Source organism: Choloepus didactylus, chromosome 18 (assembly GCF_015220235.1).
Source record: "Choloepus didactylus isolate mChoDid1 chromosome 18, mChoDid1.pri, whole genome shotgun sequence".
Lineage (NCBI taxonomy): Eukaryota > Metazoa > Chordata > Mammalia > Pilosa > Megalonychidae > Choloepus > Choloepus didactylus.
Genome location: NC_051324.1, coordinates 1,994,772 through 2,014,829, shown reverse-complemented (window position 1 = coordinate 2,014,829; position 20,058 = coordinate 1,994,772). Strand labels below are relative to the sequence as shown.

Sequence of the window (20,058 nt, the reverse complement as noted above, 5' to 3'; positions counted from 1 at the left end):
TGAATCTCGAAGACGATTGTATAAAAATGTAGCTTATGAGGGGTGACAATGGGATTGGGAAAGCCATAAGGACCACACTCCCCTTTGTCTAGTTTATGGATGGACGAGTAGAAAAATAGGGGAAGGAAACAAACAAACAGACAAAGGTACCCAGTGTTCTTTTTTACTTCAATTGCTCTTTTTCACTTTAATTATTATTCTTGTTATTTTTGTGTGTGTGCAAATGAAGGTGTCAGGGATTGATTTAGGTGATGAATGTACAACTATGTAATGGTGCTGTGAACAATCGAATGTACGCTTTGTTTTGTATGACTGCGTGGTATGTGAATATATCTCAATAAAATGAATTAAAAAAAGAGAGAGAGAGAGGCAACTTTCTGCTCCATCACTAACATGAACCCGGGGACAAAAAGACTTCCACGGAGGTGTAATTCCAACCCAGGTGTAATTTCAAGGTGAAACTGTGCCAGCTCAGTAAAGCAGGTAATATAAACCAGGGGCAGGTGATTAAATGACCTGAAAGCTTTTCAATTTAGTTCAGAACAGGGGAAAAGGCAGTTTCTTAGTTTTACCAGCACAATGCATCTAACTGCCAAAAACTCCCAGCGATAGCCCCTTTCCTCTGTAATTAGAGCTCGGCTCCTAAGGGATGGTTTTAGAGACCCGCAAACACTTTTTCTAAGTAGTTGACACAGAGTCATTTCAAACTGACATCTTGGAAAGATAAGGTAATAAATAGTAAACTATATATAGGTCCTGCCCAGACCCTATAAAGAAACACAGGGTAAGACAACACAATTTAAATTACTGGGATCTGACCATGCCGTCAACTCAAATAAAAAGATAAATAAATATATCTAATTTACACATATTATCTACACACACATATATTTGAATGTGGGTACAGAGGGAAGTTTTAGATCATATATGTTAAGTTATTAGAATAAAAATTTATAAAAACATCCATGGACCTGAGAACACAGTGAACCCTAAGTTAAACCGCGGACACACTTCGCACAGTTATGAGCACGCGCCCCAATCAGCTGTAACAAGTGACCTCCCCAGTGCCCGGTGTTGGCTCCAGGGTGGGGTGCGGGACCCTGGGTCTGACGCGCGGTTTTGCTGTGACCCCGCAGCTTCTCTAATAAGATAATAATTTTTAAAACTCTGTACACCCTACCGACACTGCGAGCGAGACGGCGTCCAGCTCCGCCTTGCCGAGGTGTCCGCAGAAAACGGAGCTGCCCACGTTGACCAGGTAGAGCATCAGCTGCGCCAGGGCCTGCGGGAGGGGACGCGGGGCTGAGCGCTCCTGGGCGCCCGAGGGGACCCGCCTCCCCGCCTCCCCGCCTCCCCGCCTCCCCGCGCCTCCCCGCGCCTCCCCGCGCCTCCCCGCCTCCCCGCGCCTCCCCGCGCCTCCCCGCCTCCCCGCGCCTCCCCGCGCCTACCCCCGCCTCCCCGCGCCTCCCCGCGCCTCCCCGCGCCTCCCCGACTCCCCGCGCCCCCCCGCCTCCCCGCGCCTCCCCGCGCCCCCGCGCCTCCCCGCGCCTCCCCGCGCCTCCCCGCCTCCCCGCGCCTCCCCGCGCCCCCCCCGCCTCCCCGCCCCCCCGCCTCCCCGCCTCCCCGCGCCTCCCCGCTCCCCCCCGCGCCTCCCCGCCCCCCCGCCTCCCCGCTCCTCCCCGCCTCCCCCCGCCTCCCCTCGCCCCCGCGCCTCCCCGCCTCCCCGCCTCCCCTCTCCTCCCCGCGCCTCCCGCGCCTCCCCGCCTCCCTCGCCTCCGCGCCTCCCCGCGCCCCCCCCGCGCCTCCCCGCGCCTCCCCGCGCCCCCCCCGCGCCTCCCCCGCCTCCCCGCGCCTCCCCGCTCCCCCCCGCCTCCCCTCGCCCCCCCTCCCCCCCGCCTCCCTCGCCCCCCGCCCCCCTCCTCCCCTCGCCCCCCCTCGTCCTCCCCTCCCCCCCGCCTCCCCGTCGCCTCCCCGCCTCCCCGCGCCTCCCCGCGCCCCCCCGCGCCTCCCCGCCCCCCGCCTCCCCGCGCCCCCCCCGCGCCTCCCCGCCCCCCGCGCCTCCCCGCGCCCCCCCCGCGCCTCCCCCCCCCCCGCCTCCCCGCGCCCCCCCTGCCTCCCCGCCCCCCGCTCGCCCCCCCGCGCCTCCCCGTCCTCTCCCCGCCCCCCCTCGCCTCCCCGCCCCCCCGCTCCCCCCTCGTCCTCCCCGCCCCCCCCGCCTCTCCCGCCCCCCCGCGCCCTCCCCGCCCCCCGGGCCTCCCGCCTCCCCGCGCCTCCCCGCCTCCCCGCCTCCCGCGCCCCCCCCGCCGCCTCCCCCGCCCACCCGCCCCCCCCGCGCCTCCCCGCCCCCACGCCTCTCCCCGCCCCCCGCCCTCCCCGCCCCACGCGCCTCCCCGCCCCCCAGCGGCCTCCCGCCTCCCCGCGCCTCCCGCCTCCCCCGCCTCCCCGCGCCCCCCCCGCGCCCTCCCCGCCCCCCCGCCTCCCCCGGCGCCTCCCCGCCTCCACGCGCCCCCCGCGCCCGGGCACTCACCACCGGGCCCGCGAGCGCCGCCAGCGCCGCGCCCTCCCGCCGCACGTCGGGGGGCAGCCTCCGCAGGGGGGGGCGCCGGCGGGGCGCGGCCGCGGGGGGCTCCGGAGCGGCGGGGGGCTCCATGCGCGCGGCCGGGGGCGGCGGCGGCGGCGGGGCGGGGGGCGGCCTCGGACCCAGGGTCGCCCTGGAGGGCCCCGCGCCGCGTCAATGGTCGCCGCCCGCGGCCCCGGGGTGGGGGTTCTTGGGAGGGGTTGGGGGAGGGTGGGGGAGGGGTGAGGTTTCCTGGGAGGGGTGAGGGGGTGGGGGTTTCTGGGAGGGGTTGGGGGAGGGTGGGGGAGGGGTGAGGTTTCCAGGGAGGGGGTGGGGGGTGGGGGTTCCTGGGAGGGCGGCGTCGGGGCCAGGCCCGCGGCCCCGGGGTGGGGGTGGGGGTTCCTGGGAGGGGGTGAGGGGAGGGTGGGGGTTCCGGGGGGTGGGGGAGGGGGTGGGGGTCCCTGGGAGGGCGGCGTGGGGGCCAGGCCCGCGGCCCCGGGGTGGGGGTGGGGGTTCCTGGGAGGGGGTGGGGGAAGGGTGGGGTTTCCTGGGAGGGGGTGGGGGGAGGGTGGGGGTCCCTGGGAGGGGGTGGGGGCCAGGCCCGCGGCCCCGGGGCAGGGCTCCGTCTGACACCGGTTTTGCTAAAGAGTTTCCGGCTGGGCCCAGGTTTGGGGGGCGGGGTCCGCTTCCTGCCTGGCCTCGGTTTCCCCGCGTGCCTGTGAGCACATCCACCCCCCTCCCGGGGGCTCCCCTCCCCGGCTCTGCCCCCCCCCCCGCAGTGGGACCCCTCGGACCCCCCCAGCTGCGGCTGGAGGCTGTGCCCGGCCCCCAGGGCCCCCACCTGATGGGGCAGGTAGTGGGAGGAACCCCTAGTGGGGAAGAGGGTGTCTGCTGGGGAGGGAAATGGGGGGGTAAAGAAAGGGTTGTGGCCCCGGGGGCTGCATTCAGGGCAGGCCTTTCTCTCTGTCCCTGGTGCCTGGACTTGTCCAGCCAGGAAGAAGAAAGCTGTGCGGGTGCAGCCGCCTCACCATGAGCCCTGGTCCAAGTCCGCAGCTGCTTTGTTGTTTTGTTTTTTCCCCACTGCTGGCTAAGCTACTCTGAAAGCCAGAAAGTTTCTCCTTGATGTACAGTTAGTAGGCACTGCACACATGCACAGACCATGGAAATTACACATGTGTGGTTGTTGGCCGCGGTTTTCATGTGGTTCAAGACTTGTTGGTACAGGTTGTGGGGGACGGATGCCTCCTGCCCCCCCTTTATTTCTGGGCTTGCTTAGGTTTTTGCATCCGACCTGCAGGTGTGTACTGAATGTGTACTTAGGCTTTAGCACTCCTACAGGCAGGTTGAACTGAGCTGCAGTTACTATTTAAAACCATTATTCAAACCTTGTCACCCTCTGCCACCCTCTCCACCCCTTAAAGAGTCCCTGATGGTCCCCAGTGGCCTTATAAATGGCCGTTTGGATTTTCACCGCTCCCAAGGCTTCACAACAATCTTCCAAGGCTGAGGAGAAGGGGGAACGTTCGCTAAGTAAATCCTCAGCTTTCCGAGCCCGGGTGGAGCCTTCTGGATGTGTCGTGTCCGTCACTGGAAGCTTGTGCCTTTTTTTTTTTTTTAAGACAAGGACAGAACCAAAGAGAAGGAAAGCAGGACCCCAGCCTCTCTTTTTCTCCTCCCCTGGCGTCCTCTGCAACTTTCTGCTGCCTTCCAACTTCCTAACCCCTTCCCTCCAAGTCAAGAAAGGGTCTGGCTTCTTCCCCCTGTCCGGCTGGGTGAGTTCTGCAGACCCCTTACCTCTCCGCGGATTGCCGTCCGCTCTGGGGAAACGAAGTGCTGTCCCCGTGGGCCCTTAGCCTGTGGCTCCATCCCTCCTTGCTAGCAGAAAGCAGGCTTGTCCGCGCCGTCGGACTATTCTCAAGAATCTGTCTTTTCCCCTTTTAGTTTCTGAAGCATTTCCAGTGTCCCCCAAACAAATATTGATAAATGCCATTTACCCATCAATCAATAACCTAAGGCACAAGGACAGGCATATTGTAAAATGAACTTTAAATAATTCAGGCTTTAGAACTCCGCACGCACTCAGTACACGGGTTGGTGTCTGTACAGTAATGCGTTTGGCCTCCAAAAAGAGGTCTGGCCTTGGTCCTGACTCCCAGGGTTGGGGTTGGGGCATAGCCTCTAAATCTTTGGGATTTTGCATGACGATTTGTTGTTATTCATGACTCAGGTGGTCCTGGGTGGGTGGGGGTGGGGGGCTGGCTGGAATCGATTCCGTGGACCGTGCCTCCTAATGAAACCCCAGTAAAACTCTGGGGCACTGACGCCCCAGGGAGCTCCAGAGAGCTTCCAGGGTTGACACTACTGACCCATGTACCAGGAAGGTGACAGGTTCTGACTCCACAGAAGAGGACACGGGAGCTCTGCGCGGGCCCCTCCCAGACCTCTCATCCTGGGCGTCTCGTCTTTTGGCTCCTCCTGATTTGTGGCCCTTTTTGCTATAAATAAAACGGTCATCAGGAGTCTTGCACTTTCCTGAGCTCTCTAAGTTGTTCTGGCAAATTATCGAACCTAAGAGGGTGGTGGGATTCTCAGAGTTTGTAGCCTGTTGGTCAGAAGTGAGGGGTCCCAGGGGATCCCCTAATTTGCAGCTGGTGGCTGAGCGAGGACAATCCTTTGGGGAAACTGCCCTTAACCGGTGCAGTCTGACCTGACGGCAGGTAGCTCAAAAATTGAATTGTAGTGTAGTTCATGGTAGAAGTTATTGAGGTAACTTGCAGTATCTACACACACAAAAAAAAAACAGTAAGCATTAAAAGGAGATAATTTTATGTATTATGAATTTCACTTCAATTTTTTAAAAAAGGAAGGAAAAAAACAACAGTAAGCAGAAGATATGTCAAAGCTACAGATAAATGCAGCCAGCACACGGCAGGCCTTGGTTGAAGTCCTCGTGGATGAATTATTGGCATTAACTCAGACTGTAAAATAGTTTTTACACCTCCTCCTCACTCCTTTTCTTCATGAGGAAAATATATCTTTGAATTCCCAATTTGTGAAATTCAGGGTTGCAGCGAATTATGTTAACTGAGAAGGAATGGCCGCGGTGGTGCCTATGAATTCTATTTGTAAGCCCAAAAGAACCACTTGGCCCAGGTCTCGCTCTCTGCTGCCCCGTCACTGAATCGGCACGTGCAGTCTCACGAACATCCCCGCCAGCAGGACCAGGAGGACAGCCAGGAGCAGCAGCCCCCGCCGAAGGACCAGCTGCCGGGCGGTCAGCGCCGTCCTGCCCTCCCGGGGCGCCCGCAGGGGCTCTTCTGGGTCCGTCCGCGTCTCCAGAGGGGGCTCCTGACCCTCATCCTTTTTTCCTACATCTCTCATTAAAATTCCTCCGTTGTTTTCCAGGCTCACTGCGGAGAGCGGGAAAGGAGCTCAGTTAGCAGCTTTATGGGGATTTTCTTTTCATCTGTATAAAAGGTGATGCGTGGATGTGTGCGTGTGCTCATGGCTGAGAGAAAGTTCATTCGGGAAGCAGTTGCCACAGTGAATAAATACCAGAAATCACCTTCTCTGACCGATCCCTGCTCTGTCAGCCCCAGAAAGCTTCCCCCCTGAGAACTAGGGAAATAGGCCCATCTCCGAGTTGTAAAAAGAAATAAAACAAAATCGAGTCCCCAGAGGTGAGAGATTTCAAATGGAGTCAGGAGGTCATTCTGGAGATGACTCTTGGCAGATCTCAGCTCGAGATGACACAGTGCCAGCGCACGCAGGGCCTCAAGCAGCAGTGCACCTCGAAACCCCAAGGACACCCGGACACCAGAAGACAAACTCCAGGAGAGAGAACTCAGCAAGCTCCGTAACCTGCAGGGTGATCGGGGGACCCCAAATAGCCACCAGCCACCACCACCATGTCTAATCTTTTCCTTTAAAACCCCTTGCCTGGAATTGCCACCGCGGGACCCGCTTTGCATTGCTCCCTGACTCTGCTCCCCGAAGTGCATTTCTAAGACCCCAAATAAATGCCGTCGTTGCTTGGCAGCTTCATTTGTGAGTTCCCAGTTAACAAAGTTAACCCTTGTTTTGGGGGGAAATTTTCAAGGGGCCAAACCCATCTCATACACATTTCAGAAAGAGAACAAAGCAGGAAATAATTTAAGGCCATTTACAGAAGTGAAGAAAGATGTAAATCTTTGCCTCGAAAGGAGCTACTGTCAAGTACAAGCAAGAAAATAACTCAGACTTGGTCTGGTGACATTCCCGAATAGTCAGAAAAAGGAAAACATCCCAAAAGCTTCCCAAGGGGAAAACAAGGGCAGATGCCTAAAGGAGCAAGAATAAGATGGACATCAGACTGCTTAAATCCCAGCGGATGTGAGGAAACGATGTTACTAGACCTGCAGAGTTGGGAGGGAAAATAATTTTGAGCCTGATCACACCAGCTCACATGGACAAGTGCCTTCTCCGGGCCAGATGCTTTTCTCGAGACTTCCGAACGTTAGCCGACGCACCCTCACGACAAAAGTAAGAGATCGAGACCCTGATTATCTGTGGTGGATTGAATCATGTGCCCCAGCAAACACGTTCTTCCTCTTAATCCACGTCCCCATGGGTGCAAACCCGTTGTAAATGAGACCTTTTGGAGACATTATTTTTGGAAGTTGAGTGGCTCAATCCATGGGCTGTAACAAGGGTGGGTTGTGATCTGGATGCCGAGAAGGGAGAAGACATCACCACATGAGGGGAGGGACAGGTAAGCCAAAGGACCCCAGGGTCTCCGACAGCCAGCACCCGGACGCCACAGACTTTGGGGAGAAAGCATTGCCCTCCCCGATGTTGGACCCCTTCTAGCCTCAAAGCTGCAAGCCAATAAATCCCTGTTGTTTCAGCCCAAACCAGGTTGTGGTATTTGTGATGGCAGCCTGGCAAACAAAAACATTATCCCTATTTTACAAATGATAGAAAACATGGAGCAACCCTATCTCTGAAATAATTATAAAAGCCAGATAAAACAAACTGCAACTATCTACTTGGAGGCATTTCAGAGAGCTAAGAGCACGATAGAAGATCACCGGGGTAAGACCTAGGGGGAGCTGGAAATCCAGAGGAAGAGGCTGGGCTGCCTCTGTCCTGAGAGATCTCCATCCAGAACACGTGGCTGAGGGGCCAAGCAGTGCTTTTGGGGTCCAGGACGGGCAATCCTCAACTTCCCCGGGGCCCCATGATCCTGGACAGCAGTGACGGTTAAGAAATTCCCCAAGCTCTGTGTTCTGAGTAAGCTGTTTGCAAGGAACCCCTGTTCCCCAGGTCCCCCCCCAACCTTGTGGACCCAAGCCAGGTCCGGGACCCCTCATAAATGCTTAGCTGAACCAGTTGTCCCCACAGATCAATCAGAGCCCAGCACTTGTTAACCAAACTCTAGTGAAGCTCCTCTCCTTTCCCCAGGTCCCTAAATTATGATCAACGCTCGGCCTGAGCCAGCAGGCACCCCACCCCATTCCTGCCACACACACCCACACCCACACAAAAATAGTCTGGCTTCAGGGAAAGACACTTTGATCTACCTCTGATTACGACACCCTTTCATCCCACTTCCCCACACTCAGTTCTTTCTAACCTCATTTACTCCCCTCTCTCTGTAAAAACAACCTCTTTTTGTCTTTTTTGCCTAACCCTTGAGGAATCTGCAGGTCTTATGGGCAGAGCCTTCTCCCCATTGCAATATCCCCTCCCCCCTATTGGATAGCCCCTTTCCCCCACTTGCAATAACCCTTTCGAATAAAGCCTCTCCTTACCAAGGGCAGGTGTGTTTCTATTTGACAGAACCTATAAGTAACTACTGCGGGTGGGGCCCTGGTCAACCCCTCTGTAGTCTGGGTTGGAACCCCAAAGGGCTGCACCCAAGAATTAAGGATGAATCCCGCCCTCCCCTGACTGCAGCCGCCTGTGAGTCCATGGGTGGTAGAGAAACCCCAATTTCTGAAATTGCCCTAGATAGTGAGAGACACAAGAGGAAACCCTCTCTGAAGACAGGTTACATCGTTCGAGTCCTCAAATTACTTCAACAAATGATTTTTCAAATATAAAGTCCGGAATACAATGAAAGACAGCCAGGCACCCAACAGACGAGCCCATAAGAATAAGAAACGGTGGGACCACAGAACTGGGCCCTGGCTCTGATTTTGCTGCTCTGTCAAATCAAAAGGGTTTAAATCGTGAAAGAGCAAGGGATTAGTGTGACTGTGTGGCTAAGGGACCTAGACCAGAGATATGATAAAAAAAAATCAGTCAAGATAGTGTGACGATACTGGAAGCAGTAGTTAAAAGGATAGCATGTTTAAAGCCCATGCGTATTTTCCCGATGAACAGCAGGAGTTCCATTAAAACAAACGCTTAAGTGTCAGTTTCCAAGATACGGTCAAAGCACAGGACCACCAAGCCATCAGAAACGTCCATAGGATGCTCGGGTACCACAAACCAGCCAAGGAACTGGATATCTGTGCAATCGTCAATCACCTGTAGCCATATGTTAACATGTGGAATTCAAGCAAAGACACTTAAAGCCAATTTGCCTCCAATCGGGTGTCACTTGGCTTCATGCACAAGTCATCAATCGTTTCTCAAACACGACTGCCCTATTTAAATGGGGGCTCCCAGCAGCAAATCCGGCTGTGCCCCACAAATGGCACTTCCAGTACCACCTAGACAGGGTCTGTTCAAAGAGCTGAAGCATTCATATCCCACCTGGGTAAAGCGGATCCCAAGAGACAGCAGAATTCCCCGCCTGCGCCATATTTAGTTTCAAGTTGGCATGTACTCGAGCCTAGAAAATGAAACTCAAAGTGAGTCCATAAGGCTTTATGACAGGATTAATAAAACATCTTCCTTGATTTGACCTCCCGGTTTAGGAAAAGGCAAGCTCTTTTCCTAACTAATGGCCAAAGTTAAAGCTTCTCTAGTTCACAGGTCTGAATGAATCATCCTTCCTAAAGGTTGGAAAGGGGGCAGAGGGTGGAAGGAGTACTAGTTAGGAAAAGTATAAGATAAAAGATAGGGAACAAGATCATTTTGAGTTCTCCCTTCTTTTTACTCCATATCCTCTATCTACCATCTATTTTCATACCCCACACTGACCCCAGCAAGTTGAAGGGAAGGATACACACCAGTATCTTAACAAAATATTTTGGGATCATAAAAAACAATATTAGGATGAATTTGATGACATCTCACCTTTCTCTCTGATTCCAACTCTCACCCTGAAATTGGCTTTTCTGGCCCAAGGATTTAGCCAAGCATGCAATGCAAGGGGGAGATAAAAGGAATCTCATATTTTTCTATTCAATGAATAAAGGGGAAAGGATCAATTCAGGGCCATTTGGCCCTTTATATCCAAACTAAATCCAACTAAAACAGAAGAAAAAAAAAAAAAGCATTCATGACAAAAGAGAGAAGAACCTTCCAAAGGGAAAGCTCTGATCCTGCTTGTTTTCTAGGAGAGGAGCTTTTCGCGAACAGTAATGAGCAGAGTTACCTGTTGGCAGGCTTTTTTCCAATTTAGCTGAGCAATAAAGCCAAGAAAACACACAGCTTGGGAGACCGTACAGATGATCATTCCCGACCACAGACCTAGATGTGAAAATGAACACAGGTTAACTCGGTGGGAGACCGGCGGACACAGCTCACCTGCGACGGCCTAGCTGTGCATCTGCCTGCACGGCTGAGTGGGGCCTGGGAGCCAGAGAGCAAACCCTGCTCTCAGCGGCTTCCAGAAGATTGTGGGAGGCCCAGAGCTCCCCGAGGCCACCTCCTGGGGTTCTGGATATCGGAACAAATGTTCAGAGGCTTCTTTTGGCCTTTGTGGTCATAAATTTTCCAGAACAAACTACTTCTGCCGTATTTCCATTTTAAAAAAAAGGGACTGACTTTTTTTTTTCTTTTTAATGCAGAAATTTCCAGCCATATAAAGTCATAACACTCCTCCACTCAAAGCTTCCTGCAGAACTTTACTTGCTTTGGGCACAGACTTTGCTGGGAAGTTCCCAGGAGAGACTTATCCACCTGGAGACGACTAGAGAACCCAAGAGAGGCTGGGTGGAAATGGACGATGCGGAAAGGCACGCAGACTCTGCTCAGTAAACCTGCACGGGGCACAGAAGGAGACCTCAGACGATGAGGGGACTCATGGGAGAATCCAAAAGTCTGATGATAAGCATCCAGGTCTGGGAAGGGTTAAGGTAGCTGGATTCCATGCAAGGGTTAACAGCTCTGCTCTTGGGTTAAATCACCCTCACACCACATTTTCCAGGGGTTCGCCTGGTTTTTAGAACAGCAACGTTGATGGGCATCTGCAGCTCCTATAATGGACGAGGAAAAGCAAGCCGCTGGCTGCTTCTTTCAAACCCAGTGTCCCCAGTACACAGGAACCCTAAGTCTCCCCTAACCATCTTAAACACCAACAGTACACAGCTCTCTCCAGCTGTGAACTGAAAGGTATGGATTAGCTTCCTAGTAATTCCACTGTACGCCATTTAAAAGATTTCTCTTTGACTCAAGCTAGGAACCCCAAAGCAGGACGATTAGGATGATCATCAGAATCCCCTCAGCCATGTCCGTTGGCCAGGAGGCAAGATGGTGGGCCTTGACATTTGTGTATTTGAAAAGCCTCCCAGGGAAGAATTACGAAGGCTAAGATTTGCTTTTTGCTCCGGACACTCGGTGTAGGTGTACTGCATAAACCCACCAGAGGTGACGGTACTCTAAGATGGGGGTGGCAGCCTTAGCAGAACGTTCAGCGTCCCCATCATTTGTTTTAAGTGACTCTTAAATCCCTCCACTTTGCACATGGTAGGCACGCCACTGTTAAATGAATGAGTGGGCCTGGTTTGTACAGCAGTTGGGACATAATTAGACCTACAGTTTTGAGTTAACTCATCTAACACCTCCATCAGCAAGACCATCAGTGAATCCAAAACAGGAACAATGCCAGAAACTCAGCTAAATAATATTCTACACCAGGGTGCAAGGCCAATGAACTTTGCATTGGTCACGCCAATATTTGAACATCTCCCATATTTTTCACTAAAATATTATTGAACTTGAGAAGAATGTGCAACATCATGGAACATACTGGACTGAAAGTTCACTTGTGGTATCAGATGACTTCTCACTACCTCAGAGCCCGCCAAGTACCGATGGAAAGAAAATGAACCCTGCTCAGGTTCGCCCCCAAAATAATGGGTTCAAGTTTTAATATAATCACTTATTATCCGCCAGTATTTTCCAAATTGTTATTTTAGCAATCATAGCTGGGCAGTCGTTTATTTCCAACCTTTGTAAAACGTTAGCTGAATCCTGAGAACCAAGTTCTTTCCTCTGGATCTAGTAAGATGATAAAGGGGCACCGCCCTGCCCACCTTCCATGCTGGTTATATGCATGACATCCACGCCCCTTGTGGACAGACCCACGGATCACGCTGCAAAGACAGTGGGAGGTGGAGGCTGTGGGTGGAGATGAGGGTGACACCGAGAGCACCTGGGTGACCCTGTCTTGCTGGACACAACGGGACACTGCTCTGGGATGTCCACAGCCATCCTGCGTGCTTCCAGAAGGGTATAAAAATCATCTAAGCTGACCGTCCCTCCCTCACCCCACACGCTCCAGTGGAGCCAGCTTATCATGGCCCTCGGCCAGCAGACATACTCTAGACTCACCACACAAGGGGCGTCGCTCAGAGAGCAGAATGGGGTCCCCGAAGACTTCTTCAGTGGCCCCCGCTGTCGTTTCCTCTTTCTGTCCCCCCATACCCATCACCCGATGGGCTATAGTTTATTTTTGTCATTATTCTTTAAATTTTATTGTGGCTAACATCTATGCAACATAGTTTCCCATTTCGACCACTTTCAAGTGTACAATTCAGTGGTGTTGATTATATTCACGAAGTTGTGCTCCCATCACCACCATCCATTACCATAACTTTTCTCCATCACCTCCAAGAGAAGCTCTCTACCAATTTAGGATTAACTCCCCATTCTATACCCCAAGCCTGCCCTCAGGTAACCTGAAATCTACTTTATGTCTCTAAGAGTCTGCATATTCTACTTATTCCATGTAAGTGGGATCATCCAATATTTGTCCTTTTGCGTCTGGCTTCTCTCTCCCGGTAAAATGTCTTCAGGGTTCATCCATGTTGTAGCATGTATCAGGACTTCATTCCTTTTTAAGATTACATAATATTCCACTGTATGGATAGACCACATTTGGCTTATCCATTCATCCACTAATGGATCCTTGGGTTGCTTCCACCTTTAGGCTACTGTGAATAATGCTGCTATGAACACTGATGTGCAAATATCTGTTTGAGTCCCTGCTTTCAATTCTTTTGGGGATATACCTAGAAGTGGGATTGCCAGGTCATGTAGTGATTCTATACTTAGCTTTCTGAGGACCTGTCAAACTGTCACCTCTTGAAGTGAGAACTTGAGCCAGGACAGGGAGATAAGCAGGAAGGGCATCTTATTCTGTTCAAGTATGTCAGGGTAGAAGATCGCCCACATGGGCAAGAAGGGTATGGACACATGGCCTTGGGCTGCTGGCCGGAGCCAGAGGCCACCTCCTGCCCCCTCCCTGCCATCTCTGCTGACGAGGCATGGCACGAATATGAGAAAGCTCCGAAGCTCAAAGAAAGTCTACTGGACCCATGAATAACTAAGCTCTGACTGCCAATGGTTAAAGCTTGCCCATCACTCCAAGTTGAGCTTGCCCATCACTCCAAATTGAGTTTACTTATCACTCCAGGTGAGTTTACCCATCACTCCAAGTTGAGCTTGTCCATCACTCCAAGTTAAGTTTACCCATCACTCCAGGTTGAGCTTACCCATCACTCCAAGTTGAGCTGCAAACATCAGGGAAATCCCAACAGGGAGGCCAATAGCATAATACCCAACAGCATTAACAATAGCTCCGAACTTCTGGTTTCCAGTGCCCCGCAGAATCCCACCACACGTACACTGTAAGGCAGACAGCAGTCGGTCAGTGGCAACGCTGCTGACACCTGGCCAGTCCTCTGCCACCCGCAGTGCTTCTCAGAGACCCTGTCTCCCCATGGAATGGTGATTCGGGCTCAAAATCCCATGATCATATGCCAGTATTCTTGTCATTTGCGTATAAGAAAAATACTCAGGATTACTTACCAACCTACTTACCTAGACCCTGTTCTCAATTTAAATTTGCCATCATCAGAAGTACACAGATCATGAAAGAGCTTAAGGGCACAGCACACAACACTTACAGCAAGACCTTCAAAGAGGTGGGAAACAGCATAAATTGGAACCACTTGAGCCACCAGAGCAATGATTTCTCTGTCAAGAAGAGAAAGCACACGGTAATTAGTAGGAGGCAGACGTGAGAGGAGAAATGCACAGTCGCCAGGGGGAAGACCCAGCTTGTGCCACAGCTCAGCAAGGCTCAGCCTTTTGTATTTAAGCCACCTGCATCCCTCCTTCCGGCCAACATCCTACGTGAAGACAATTCTGCTTTTTCCTGGCTACAGATGAAGCCAACTGTGCATTGGATCTCACCACTTTTGTAAGAAATATACAGCCATTTGGTCAATGCAGACAATTAGATGACGTATCTCCCTCCACCCGCCCCTACCAAAATAAATTTTGGATTCTACTGCCATCCTTTTAACCTGACTCCACAGCCCAGTGTGAACATATCTCCACGTGTCTGAATGAGGCACAACAGAAGAGGATGTTCTCTCTACGGAACCAAGGTTGGCAAGCTCTGAAGGCCATGGATCCACTCTGCAAAACTATCTTTGCATCTAGGAAATGGATTCTAGCCCCTAAAGCTGGAGACTTGGATTTTATGGCCTAGTTAAAGGGAGACTAGAAAAATGCTGCCCACTCACCTGGGGAGGCCGGAAATTCATCAAGTCCCCAAGTGAGTTTAGTTGCAATTAAACCTAGAATATTGCCTGGCAATAAGTATTTGTTATGAACAAATAAGAAATCCTGCACTGAACAAGACGATCAAATCCCGCCCATCAAGACAAAACAAAACAGAACAGAAATACATTTATTTTATTCAAATTTTACTTTACTTTTTGAATAGTAAAGATGCAAACTGTTAAAAGAAATCGAAACAGTATGAAAAAGCATATCAAGAAAATTCTGACTTCCACCCTTTCCAGTCTACCCCGTTACCACCCTTATCCCCGCCAGGTAACAATTCTTAGTATTTTCTCTATTTGTCAAGTGTTTAGGAAAAATTAAGCAAATATATATATTTTTATTCCCCCCTCCATACTCTAATATTTCATTTTATAGCATTCTCTATGTGAAGTTCTGCACCTTGCTTTTTCCACCAAACAATACACTCTGGAGATCTTTCTTTATAGAGAGTTTCTCCATTCCTTTCTAAAGCTGACTGATATTTCATTGTGCGTGTGTGCATTTGTGTAATTTGTGTATGTGTGTGCACACCACACATTAACCCACCTCCAATGTAGATGCACACTTGGGGGGCTTCCAATCTTTAGCGATTATGGATAATGCTGCAGTGAATTACCCTGTATAAACATCATTTCTTCTATGTGCGGGTTTAACAATAGAATAAATTCCTTGAAGTAGGATCGAAGGATAAATTTCTTTGTAATTTTAATAGATATTGTGAAATTGTGCTTTGCCCTCCAGTGGCAACATATAAAGATGCTTATTTCCCTCAAGCTTTACCCACAGGTATAATTTTGGATTTTTTTTTTCCAATCTGAGACGTGACAAATGGTTTTCCACCCATGAGTTTTTAACTTGTATTCTCACATTACGGGTGAGATTGAGCATTTTTTCATGTTTATTTCATGTTGTATTTATTTCCCCATGGATTGCTAGTTCATATCCTTTGACCATTTTTCTTTGGGTCATGGATCTTTTTCTTCTTGATTTGTCCAAGTATTTGATATACTACGGAGATTAACTATTTGTTTGCAATGCAAGTTGCAAATATTTTTCCCAGTTTGTTATCTTTTTCATCAGTATTGTAAAAGGATTTTTACATTTACATTACACTTTCCATTGTATCTTTTTTCAACTCTTTATTTTGAAATATTTTCAAACATATAGGACAGTTACAAAAATATTACAAACCCCATTCAGAGAGCTCCAATACACCCTTCCCCCCACTCCCAGATAAGCAGATCCACCCATTTTAACATTTTGCCACTTTTGCCATATAATTCTACCTGTCCATCCATCTGTCTATTTATGAATCCATTTTCTGAACATTTGAGTGTAGGTTGTATCCATCATGCTCCTTGAACTCTTAATACTGCCACGTACATTTCTTAAGAACGAGGAGAAATGAAACCACCTTAAGTGCAGTTATCAAGTTCAAGAAATTTAACATTGATACAATAAAACTTTCAGGCAACATTCCAATTTTTTCAAATGTTCCTTTGAGCCCTTTCTTAAGTTGCTCTTTGTTGTTGTTTTTTTTTTTTTATAAATTGTGAAAACATAAATACAACATAAGCTGTCCCATCTCAACCACTCCCAAGTAAATCATTCAGTGCGATTAATCTTATTCACAGTATTGTAGTACCCTCACCATCTTCCGTTACTAAAACTTTCCCATTTCCCCCCCAAAAAAAACTCTAAACCATTATGCACTAACTTCCCATTGCCCCTGTCCCCTGTCTCTGGCAACTTGTACTCTAATTTCTATCTCTATGAGTTTGTGTATTTTCCAGTATTTTCTTTGTGGTTACCATGAGGCTTAAATTTGACATCCTGAATATACAACAATCTCATTTGCTTTGATACTAAACTAACTTCAATAATATACAAACTCAGTTCCTACTCTTTTATGTAGTTCTTGTCACAAATTATATGTTTATACATTAGAGTCCTGAACCACTGGTTTCTTGTTACATTTTATGCATTTGCCTTTTAGATCTGGTAGGAAGTAATGAGTGGAGTTACAAACCAGAAATACAACAGTACCAGCATTTATATTTACCCATGTCGTTATCCTCACCAGAGATCTTTCTTTACGTGGCTTCAATCTCTTGTCTATTGTCCTTTCCTTTCAGCCTGCAGAATTCTCTTTAGCATCTCTTGTAGGGCAGGTCTAGTGGTGATGAACTCCTTCAGCTTTTATTTATGATGCCTTCATCTCTCCCTCATTTCTGAAAGACAGTTTTGCTCAATATAGAATTCTTGGTTGACCAATTTTTGCTTTCGGCACTTCAAACATGTCCTCCACTGCCTTCTTGCCTCCGTGGTTTCTGATGAGATATTGGCACCTAATCTTATGGAGGCTCCTTGCACGTGACGCATTGATTCTCTCTTGCACCTTTCAGATTCTCCCTTTACCTCTGGGATTTGACAGTTTGGTTATAACTTGCCACAGTATCGGTCTATTTCGGTTTATCCTGTTTGGAGTTTGTTGAGCATCTTGGAGGTGTATATTCATATCTTTTGCTAAATCTGCAGTTTTCAGCCATTATTTCTTTAATATTCTCTCTGCCCTTTTCTCTCTTTCTCCTCCTTCTGGGACTCCCCCAGTGTGTGTATTAGTGAGCTTGATGGTGTCCCACAGGTGCCTCAGGTTCTGGTCACTTTTCTTTTTTTCTTTCTCTTCCTCAGACTGAATTCCAGTGGTCTTATCTTCAGGTTCACCGATTCTTTCTTCTGCCAGCTCCAATCTGCTGCTGAACTCCTCCAGGGAGTTTTCAATTGTTGTTACTGATGTCTTCAGCTCTTCTTTTCCAGAATTTCCACCTCTGTACTGATAGTCGCTTTGTGTTCGCCTATCATTTTCCGATTTCCTTTAGTTCTTTGTCCGTGCGTTCCTTTACCTCTTTGAGCACATTTAAGACCATTTTTTTAAGCCTTTCTCTGGTGTGTCCCAGTCTGCTCCTCCTCACTGACGGCTCCTGACGCTTTCATCTTCTCCTCTGCCTAGACCATCGCTCCCCGTTCTGCTTCTTTGTATGTTTTATAACCCTCTGTTGAAACCTGGACATTTTGATATTTTAGTGTGTTATCGCTGGAATTTAGACTCTGAGGCATCTTCTCCTTAAGCTTGTATCTAGCTCTGTTATGACAGAGCTTCCCTTGAATGCCACGAGCTAACATTAAAAAAAAGAAGGAAAAAAAATAAAGTCCCTTTCCCAGTGTTTGCAGATTGGCCTGTGGGAGCTTCCCCTCAGGGCCTACCCAAAGCTTAGGGGCCGTCCTGATCCTTTATGCAGTTCCAAATGTCCCCTCTTCCCTAGGAAATAAAATTTTCTCACGGTCCCGGCACTGCATGGCACGTCCCCCAGCCAGCAATGCCCCACCCCAGGCAGCACACCCTGACTGCTCGCCCACAGTGTGTTTCTCCAGGGGAGCTCGGCGAGCTGCCTTCTGCACACACGGTAAGTTCTGGGACAGCGAGTCCCACCACCAGACAGATTGGGCCAGACATCCACGCTCCCAGTGCGCGCACGAGGGTTACTCTGCTCCCCGTGGAACCAGGACCAGGGATCCACACTGTGCTGAGCCAGTGAGGGGTGACGGAGGGGCCGGCCAGGGCAGCTCCTACTGCTTTTAAGTAGCCTTTTTCTTGACTCGGCCCTCATCCTTTAACTGTTTTCTGGAGCTCTGAGAAGATGCTTCTGCCAGTTCTTGCTGGTTGTTCAAAGCTTCTGCAGGGGACAGAACCCGGAAGCATCTTACTCCGCCACTGTGTCTTTTAACTGGTGGTTTAGGAAGGCTGCTGGTTTCTCTATGGGAATACATGATACATATATTCTGCCAACTCACTGAAGAATATTTTTTTGTAGTAGTTTTTAGTCAGTTCTTTTGGAGTTTCCAGTTGGGTTTTTTCCATTTTTTTTTCCAGTTCTTAAACTCTATTTTCTTTCTCTTGATTAATTGTCTTGAATTATGTCTTTGTTTCCTATGGTGCTATAACAAATACCACAAACCATGTGGCTTAAAACAACAGAAGTTTACTGTCCCGCAGTTCTGGAGATGAGGAGTCTGAAATCGAGGCGTCGGCCGGGCCGTGTTCCCTCTGAAACCCGCTCCTTCCCAGCCTCTTCTAGCTTCTGCAGTTACCAGCTTCCTTGACGTGCCCTGGTTTGTTGTCACATCACTCCACTCTCTGCTGCTGTCTTCGTACAGCCTTCTTCTCTCTGCTCTGTGTGTCCCGGCGTCCAAATTTCCCTTTTCTTTTAAGACACCAGTCACACTGGGTCAGGGCTCACCCTAAGCCAGTTTGACCTCATCCTAACTAATCACATCTTCAAAGACGTCACATCCATTCATGGCGTTCCTGGAATAACCCACTTAGTCCAAATACATTATTTTTAACATGCTGCTGTATTCTGTCTAGTGATATTTGATTTTGGATTCTTAAATCGATATTAATAAGTGAGATTGTCCTGTGGGTTTTTTTTTAATATGCAAACTGTGTCATGTTTTGGTACCAAGGTTACATTTGCTTCATAAACAGAATGTGGACGTTTTCCTTTTTTCTGTGCTCATCCTGAAGTGAGAGATATTTCAATATCTCATTTCCTCAAAGCAAAATGGCTGAGGCTGAAAAATGACAACCAACCCCGAGAAACCAAAAGGCAAAATATCTGAAAAATGAACTGCAAAACTTAGTTCTGTCCGCTTCACCTGCTTTTTGAATCCATGAAGGAAAATTCCAATTTGCACCTTGTAATTGTCGATAAATGGCTAAGGCATCCCAATTCAGAGGTTCTCCCACAACATCTCCACGTGGTCAGAATGTACCAGCCTGTCTCATTGATGAAGAAAAAAAAAAATTCTACAGGGCACAGAAGAGGTTCATTATGTTCAAAACTTCTTCAGTAATCCATCTAATAATGTGATTTTTTGAAAAGTTCATTAGTGAGATTTTTAACTTTGATTCAGTGACAAATATATTATGCAATTACAGCAAACCAGGCATTTTTGCAGATTCTGACATACAAGGTGATTTTCTCTTCAGGAAGCAAATCATTAACAGAAAATGTAATCAATGGTACCCAAAAGGAATTCCTTCCTATAATAGACATGAGTATTCCGATGGCTGGAAGGATGCACCACCATCAATTCCTATTAAATTGTCACTCTAGACAATTAATCAGTTCCTACTGGGTAATATCTAATCAGTTCTTCCCTGATAGTATCTGTGGAGTTTCTGATCTTGCAAATAACTCAAAACGCTGTCTAAAATGCAGCAACCCTAGGAAGCCCCATGTGAATGCATCTTGGCTGTTTCTTTATCACAGATTTCACATTTCAAGAAAATTTCAATTGTAATTTGTTTTTGGAGAGCTGAGTACTCACCTGTCAGTAGTAAAAATGTAGCCCACCAGATCCTTACAGCTTGACAGCAGGATGCAAAAGGTTACAGCAAAGAGTTCTGGAGGTAAAAGGGTGGGAGAAAGCACAAGGTGAAAAAGGAGATCTTCTGGAAACCAGGGAACCTGGGTTTTCCCGTGCAG

General features: G+C 49.4%; 2 protein-coding genes and 1 long non-coding RNA gene across 4 annotated transcripts in view; 1 reads left to right on the top strand and 2 right to left on the bottom strand.

The window, feature by feature from the left end:
* Positions 1-2,751, bottom strand: part of LOC119513884 (multidrug and toxin extrusion protein 2-like) — a 68,062-nt gene extending 65,311 nt beyond the window's left edge. The window contains 2 exon segments of the mRNA XM_037809331.1: positions 1,181-1,282; positions 2,528-2,751. Coding sequence (XP_037665259.1) covers positions 1,181-1,282; positions 2,528-2,650 — 225 coding nt within the window. The 5' untranslated portion in view covers positions 2,651-2,751.
* A 752-nt stretch (positions 2,752-3,503) lies between these two features.
* On the top strand, positions 3,504-5,145 carry LOC119514294. Its single transcript, XR_005212780.1, has 3 exons — positions 3,504-4,087; positions 4,177-4,329; positions 4,935-5,145. It is a non-coding gene; the product is annotated as an uncharacterized LOC119514294 (long non-coding RNA).
* Positions 5,146-5,366: 221 nt separating this feature from the next.
* Positions 5,367-20,058, bottom strand: part of SLC47A1 (solute carrier family 47 member 1) — a 34,908-nt gene continuing 20,216 nt past the window's right edge. Inside the window, exons 12-17 of one of the 2 annotated variants that reach the window (XM_037809028.1) lie at positions 19,901-19,976; positions 13,843-13,912; positions 13,429-13,561; positions 10,086-10,180; positions 9,299-9,377; positions 5,367-5,967 (exon numbers count right to left, since the gene is read on the bottom strand). In XM_037809028.1, coding sequence (XP_037664956.1) covers positions 5,732-5,967; positions 9,299-9,377; positions 10,086-10,180; positions 13,429-13,561; positions 13,843-13,912; positions 19,901-19,976 — 689 coding nt within the window. In that variant the 3' untranslated portion in view covers positions 5,367-5,731. Of the gene's footprint in view, positions 5,968-9,298; positions 9,378-10,085; positions 10,181-13,428; positions 13,562-13,756; positions 13,913-19,900; positions 19,977-20,058 lie in introns of those variants that run through there. The other variant, XR_005212678.1, reaches the window with a different exon arrangement.